The sequence below is a fragment of the Penaeus vannamei genome, chromosome 4 (genome assembly GCF_042767895.1).
Source record: "Penaeus vannamei isolate JL-2024 chromosome 4, ASM4276789v1, whole genome shotgun sequence".
NCBI classification, from domain to species: Eukaryota; Metazoa; Arthropoda; class Malacostraca; order Decapoda; family Penaeidae; genus Penaeus; species Penaeus vannamei.
In genome coordinates, this window is record NC_091552.1 from 29,199,851 (window position 1) to 29,207,350 (window position 7,500).

At 35.9% G+C, this 7,500-nt stretch overlaps 1 protein-coding gene across 1 annotated transcript in view; it reads left to right on the forward strand.

Moving 5' to 3' along the window:
• Positions 1 to 7,500, forward strand: part of LOC113821276 (LMBR1 domain-containing protein 2 homolog) — an 8,704-nt gene that overhangs the window by 109 nt on the left and 1,095 nt on the right. The window contains exons 1-10 of the mRNA XM_027373770.2: positions 1 to 474; positions 1,599 to 1,870; positions 2,044 to 2,208; positions 3,483 to 3,693; positions 3,900 to 4,076; positions 4,410 to 4,587; positions 5,030 to 5,211; positions 5,535 to 5,774; positions 6,375 to 6,576; positions 7,038 to 7,134. The exon at positions 1 to 474 is cut by the window's left edge and continues 109 nt beyond it. Coding sequence (XP_027229571.1) covers positions 301 to 474; positions 1,599 to 1,870; positions 2,044 to 2,208; positions 3,483 to 3,693; positions 3,900 to 4,076; positions 4,410 to 4,587; positions 5,030 to 5,211; positions 5,535 to 5,774; positions 6,375 to 6,576; positions 7,038 to 7,134 — 1,898 coding nt within the window. The 5' untranslated portion in view covers positions 1 to 300. The remainder of the gene's footprint in view (positions 475 to 1,598; positions 1,871 to 2,043; positions 2,209 to 3,482; positions 3,694 to 3,899; positions 4,077 to 4,409; positions 4,588 to 5,029; positions 5,212 to 5,534; positions 5,775 to 6,374; positions 6,577 to 7,037; positions 7,135 to 7,500) is intronic.

A 7,500-nucleotide genomic window follows, 5' to 3' on the forward strand; every position in this document is an offset into this window, starting at 1 on the left:
GAATAATTGCTTTAAGAAGAGTGAACCAATTTTATCATTAATTGTGCAGCAGCATCAACAGTTAGAAAATACTTTAACACTGAGTTGATATACTGCACAGTTAAGTTTATGCGCTTGTGAAACTGCTATGCTATGCTCTATGTCTAAAATCTAGTCAGAAAACAAAACCGAATCGAAAGAAGACCACCTGAAGCAAGATACAAGTACATCCTTCATTTCATGCATCACGAAAGGAGCAAGAAATAACTCCATAGAAGAAAGTAAAACTCAAAAATATAATCCATCTTATAGACAAGCAAGATGGGTGTGGGACCCTTGGTTGTAGAAGTCTTAGTGACATTTGTGGTAGCAGCTGTGGTGCTCTTCCACTATGGCAATTGGTATCGTCATCACATCGTGGTCACAGTCGCAGTACTAGTGGCCTGGTATTTCTCCATGCTCATCGTCTTTATTCTGCCACTTGACGTGTCCAATGTAAGTAAACTTTTATAGGGTTTTATTTAACTACTTCTGCAGAGAGGAAATTATTATGGTTAACATTTAAAGTTAATTAAGTAGGCAAATTTATAACATTAAAGGGTAAGTGCTAAAGATGATGGAATATATGGAGCCAGAATATTCCTGCCCTCTTGTATCACATTATTTTTCATTCATAAATAAGATCATCATTAATATAATGATCATTATCATCATTGTCAATGTTGTCATTATTCCCATTATTGTTTTTATTATCATTGTTGTTGTTATTATTATTATTGTATTATTATTATTATTAGTAGTAGTAGTAGTAGTAGTAGTAGTAATTATTATTATTGTTATTAATATTATTATTATTAGTAGTAGTATTAGTATTAGTATTAGTATTATTATTGTTATTAATATTATTATTATTATTGTTATTGTTACTATTATGAATGCAATTATGATTATAAGTTATTATTAATTATTGTTACTATTGATCCATTGTCACTTAGGTCTGCATATATACTTGTATATATATATATGTATATATATATATATATATATATATATATATATATATATATATATATATATATATATATATATAATATATATTTATATAAACATATGTATTTCAATATATATACTGTATATATATATGCATAAGGGGTGGTTCAAAATTTTCAACATTTTCATGAGCATACAAAGAGCACACTTGGAAGGGGCAGTAGATGTGGCTGAATCGTTTAGTAGTTAGTACGAAATAATTTTCAGAGTTACCTGGTCTTCACAATTGTCCCAATTAAAAATGATCCTGATACTTCACTCAAGGGAGGATGACCCCTAATTGTGGAAATGATTTACTATAAGCTTTTAAAGGGGAGCAGGACTATAAGGATCATTTACACAGGACTACCCTGTCTGTTCAAGGGCACATCTGGCATCAACATTTTCAGGTGTACGCTTTTAGGGGGGAGGGGGAGCAAAAAGAGTGCTTTTTGTATACTTGTGAAAATGTTGAACCACCCCTAATGTATGCATGTAAAGCTGCAATATATATATAAATTTAGTAAGTTTTGCAAGAGGAAGGCAAATCATAATCTAAATTCATGTTAATAACTTCTGCTCATTTCCAGACCATATACCAAAACTGCCTCCCAGATGTAGCTGATCCATTGAAGGTGCAGAAATTACTTCCTTCAACCCCAAGCAATTTGACCAACGAGACCAGCCTGCTCTCGGACCCTATTGACGATGGCAGCATAGCAAATATCTCCGTGACAACAGTGGCCCCCTCCCCCGTCCCTCCCCCTATACCAGGCTGCCACAAGCCCTGGAGTTTTGTCCCAGCTGGAGTCTTTCCTGTGTTTTGGAGGGTTGTCTACTGGACCTCACAGTTTCTTACATGGTATGAGGTGTTGCTTATATGTTAATGCATTCACTAAGTTTAGCTTTGGGGTGGGGGCTTGTTTATTTGTTTCATTTGCATATACAGTGTATTGATTATTGTTTTTGTTAGGGTAAGCATGGGGTATTCATCAGACTTTAAGCACATCTTTAATGAAATCCATCCTCTTCCAGGTTGATCTTGCCTCTCATGCAGTCGTACACTAAGGCTGGAGATTTCACCTTTAGCACCAAGCTCCGTTCTGCCCTCATAGATAACGCCATTTACTATGGATCTTACCTTCTGATTGTGGGAATACTGCTTCTCTACATTGCCCTGACGAATCTTGAGTTGGATGGGTGAGTTTTTGGTTATTTGCACAAATGTGTAAACAAAAAGAGAAAGGGAAGAGCAGGAAAACATATAATGGTGCTCAAAGATGTTGTTTTGGTCATTTTTTGAGTCAATGTTTCTGTAAGATGGTCTATGCCTAAACAAGATGCAGAATCTAAATTATTGAAATCTCTTGATAGTATGATCTTTGATATAGTTTAAAGCACTCGAGTAGATATGTGGCCATATGTATTTAGTATACAATGCTAAAATCATTATTTAGAAAAATGGGTTTAATGAGAGATTTTTTTATTACCATTTACACAGATATTAATTACTCACTATAGTAACACTCATCTTGGACACTTTATATTGACAAATATGATTGCTAAAGTGCAGTTTATGATTACATATAGGTTGCACTGGCACATTTGATGCACTTCCATTTCAGTAGGGTATATTCAAAGATGAAGTGTTCACACCTTTGTATGTAAGAGGTGGAGTTATTATTATTATTATTTTTTTTTTTTTTTGGGGGGTGGACATTTAATTGCCATCAAATGTGATTATTATTACTAGTTGTACTTAGATCTTACCTTACATGTTTACTTCAAAAATGCTATAGTACTTTGGACTATATGATATTACAGTCTTAACCCCAAGCCACCGGGAATGGCATGTACATACGTGCCATTGCCCATTGTGGGTGTTGAATTTAGTCATTGTTTTTACATATAGATGGCTCCACAAGTACTAAGTCACCAATGAACCAATTACACGAACTACCTGTCTCACCTGTTTACCCTTTACCTTGATTTTCGATAATATTTTCTAATATTATTACTGCTGTTAGTAATGTCAGTAACAATATAGTGATTATAATGTTTATAACAAAGTTAACAGTGTCAGTATTGAAAGCATTAGTAAAAAAAAACGTTTTCCTGCTTTTTCAAGGAAAAGTGAGGTCGCAAGATCTACCAATTGACTCCTTTGTGGCTAAGCATTGGCATATGTGCAGAAACATTTAATCAAGCATTGCCAAAGGGAATGCACCATTTTCCCATCAGCATTGGGTTAATTGATATTTTATAGCAAATATATCAACACTTGATGAATTATATGTCAGTTGAGGAATGTGTATATTGTTAAAATATATTCAGTAATTATATCAAACCTGTTTATATATATTGCAAATATTACTGTCTGAAATAATATTTCATAGATTGACACTTATTTATCAGTATGTGAGTAAGCTAAAAAGTAATACTTGATACTCAACCACATTATATCACCCAACCAGAGCAAAACTCAGAGCCATTGCTGCCTCTGCCTCCAACACATGGGGTCTGTTCTGGCTGGTGTTACTTCTTGGCTATGGCTTGGTGGAAGTTCCGCGCTCCATTTGGCACTCAGCCTCCACTCTGCACACACTCCACCACGCATATTTCCGTGCAGCAAAGCTCTCTCAAGAAAAAGCCGAAGCTAATGAGCACGTCAGTGATTTGCTACAGGTAAAGTATATTATTTATGTAGTTTGCTGTTTCCCTTTTGTTTTTGTTTTTTCATCCTTTCCTTTTGTCCTTTTGTGTAAATAAATTGGTAAACTAAGAGTTCAACATTTTTATATCAGTATCAGATTGAAGGATATTTGTCTCTATATTACCCACACAACCATTGCCATTTCCTTCCTGTGTAACGCTCTCCTTCCACTTTGCAGAGTATGCGGGCCCTAGGAGGAAGCATTGGCTTGGGTCACCCACTACGTGCACATATGGATGTCATTGAAAACAAGGTCCCTTCAGAGCTTCTAGATAGAGTTCGCCAGCACCCTACTCCTGACTCCCCACATGCAGATGTACCCTCCGAAAAGGCACTTGTCAGGTTGCACAAGCAGGTAAGGGATAGGAGTCAAGGTTCTATTATGAGATGAGAGGAAAAGTCAGAGCTGCAGTTGCAGATACCAGAGCAGCCTGAAGGTTACATAAGCTGCTAAAAGAAGTAGTGGGTTAGAATTGACTGTTATATTTCCAAAATAGGTGGGGGAAGGGAAGATTAGAGAAACACACTCCACAAGGAGTCCTGATTTTTTGTGTTGATTTTCTCAGCTTTTTCATCTTTCTGAAGCAAAAATAATCAACGTTTGAGTGATCTTTTTTGTACATTTGATTTAGAGGTAATTTTCAAACAGTTCATTTCTCCTGTAATATTTCTAAATTCATCTTTCCAGTTGATAAAGGCCCTTCAAAACCAGAGACGTGTGGAGACTCAGTGGGGCTTGCTAGTAGAGAACATTGCATACTTGGAAGACACACACCGTAATGCAGTCTCTCATGATACCTCTTTCAAGCACTCAACTCCACCACGAAGGCATTATCTCATCTCTTATGTTTATACCCCTACTGTAGGTTAGTTTAATAGTTTTGGCGTTTAACACCTCCATGTATGATATGTATATATGTTGCTATGTATGTATGTGTATGTTTTTTTTTTCTCTCTCTCTTCCGTTTCTTTCTGTTTTAGTTTCTTTGTTATCAGTAATTTTTATTTTTTTTCTGTTTTTCCATCTATTTCCTTTTCCTCTTTTCTTCTTTCCTCATCCTTTCTCCCTTTTATTCCTCTTCTTGCTCTTCTTTTTGTTTTTTCTAGCAGCCATTCTCTTTCACTCGACCATTTTCTTATGACAAATACCTAGGAATTAATGGTAAAGCATTAGACTACAAAATGCACAATCACATTTTTTTGTTGTTGTTGCTTTTTATAGAATCATAATACCAGTATCCTCTTTTTTTATTGTGTAAAACCCACCACAAAATTGATCTGCATATGCCCTCTCCTCTCGCCCCCTAGAGTGGCTGTGGCGCTGTCGCATCCGTGGTTACTTACTGCGTTCGGTGGCTGTGTGCTGTGCTCTGGTGTCAGTGGCAGTGGTGTGGTCAGAGCTTACCTTCTTCAGCACATCTCCCACCATCTCACTTTTTGCTGTCTTTGTCAATCTCGCTAAGGCCAGCTATGATTATTTCACCATCGAGGTAAGGGGGAGGCGAGATTTGTGATTTTTTTATCTCAGCGTATTTATTTATTTATTTTTTTATTGTTATTGTTTTTTAAAAATATTTTTTACTTAATGTAATAGTTATTATTCCTTCATTAGGAAGAGTTGTGGTGCATGGTCAAGAGTACTCAGTATGGCAAAAATGTACCTTAAGAGCCTGCAGATTAAATGTAGGACTAAGAAACACTTCAGCATTTGATCATAGAATTTGTAGTGTTAAAACCAAAGAAAGGACTTACTTTTGCAGTATATTACATTTATTTTCTTACTCTAATCAACTTTAATTAAAAAAAATTCCAGGTCATATCATCCCTAACCATGGCCTACATCGCTCTGTGCGCATATTCAACCCTCTTCAAGATCCGAGTTCTCAACCTGTATTACCTGGCTCCGCATCACCAGACAGATGAGTACTCGCTCATCTTCTCAGGGATGATGCTGTGTCGACTCACCCCTCCCATGTGCCTCAACTTCCTCTCCCTCATTCACATGGACTCGCATGTCATCAAGGTCCACACGGATGAAACACATTATACACAGGTGAGGGGTTGTGGGGTGTGGATGGATGGGTGGAATGGAGTTTGTGATATATAGTGTATTTCATGGGCATTGATGCCTATTTATCTGTTTATTATTATTATTATTGTTATTAGTAGTAGTAGTAGTACGATTACTATTACTATTATTATTACTATTACTATTATTGTTACTATTACTGTTATTATTACTATTACTATTATTATTACTATTACTATTACTATTATTATTACTATTACTATTACTTCTACCATTACTACTACTACTACTACTATTACTATTACTATTAGTATTAGTATGGTTATTATTATTATCACCACCATCACAGTCATTATTATCATCATCATTATTGTTGTTATCAGTATCATTTATCAATCATTATCATTTATTATTATTTTTATTTTGTGTGTTTGTTTGTGTGTGTGTGTGGGGGGGGGGGGTATTTCAAAGTAGCCATATTGTCATATTCTTTGAATGATGATTTGTAAAAATTAAGTTAACTTTAGATGAATTTTCCTACTGCTCTCTATCTTCCATATCCATCTTTCATCCACTTTTATCAAAGTTGCCACATATAGGAACATTGCTTCTTCCTTTCTGCAGATAATGGGCCATATGGATGTGATCAAAATTATCAGTGATGGCTTCAACATCTACTTCCCAATGATGATAGTAGCCCTGTGTCTTGCCACTTACTACAGCTTAGGCTCACGGCTCCTCTCTGCACTGGGCTTCCAACAGTTCATGTCAGATGATGACCTCACTTCTGACCTCATCGAAGAAGGAAAGACACTTGTGAATAGAGGTACTTGGGTTTTGGCTCACTGTATGTGTTTTTTATTGATGGAAGTTTACTAGTTAAAAGATTTGAAGTAAATTTAGAATATTAAAAGTGTCCTTTGCTTTTTTATTGATCGTAAATAGAGTATAGTTTGTTGGAGGTAGAGGAACGAATTCAAGGATATAACAGGCTTCTATTCAAAGATGTAAGATGAGTTTTGCTTGAATCTCACAAATGAATGATTATTCATCCAATACTCTGAAACACTGCTTGATATTCAGCTTGCTACTAAGAGGAGATGCATTAAATCTAACAGGATATTTATTTATCAATGAGTTTGTGCACATTCTAGTGATTATACAAATCCTCTAAAGTTCATACAGCCTCTGCATATTCACCCTCTGTCCACACAAAATCTACGTATGCACAACAGGCTAAGTGATTCACTTGCTTACAAAAAAAAATATCTGGTTTATTCCCAACAGAGACTCGACGACGCCAGAGACAAGAAGATAATGCTGCACGTCGCAGGGAGTTTGCAGAGAGGTTTGGGGGTGGTGAGTCATCTGCCAGTATGTACAGGTGAGTGTTCCATAGGTGTAGCGATAAAAGCAAAATAGCTTCTGTGTTCATTAAGAGCTTAGATAATTTGTTCATTAACCCGTTGCATCCAGTTGTGTCAAGGAAATCACGATAAGTGGCTTATGTAAGTAGCCAACATCCTGGGTGTGTGGTGCGTAGACCGGCCATACGCAAACACCCATGAGCGGTGACAAGACTCTGTGCCTCTGTTTTCCAAAGTTAGTTTGTGTAAATTTTTTTAGCTTTTTTGCCATTTTCCAGTGTCCATATTTGTCTTTTGATTTGTTTTATCTAGATGGTAATAGCTTATTTCTTTGCAGCAACTCCATATCATATCTCTATATAGTAAATAACTCAGTCCAAGAA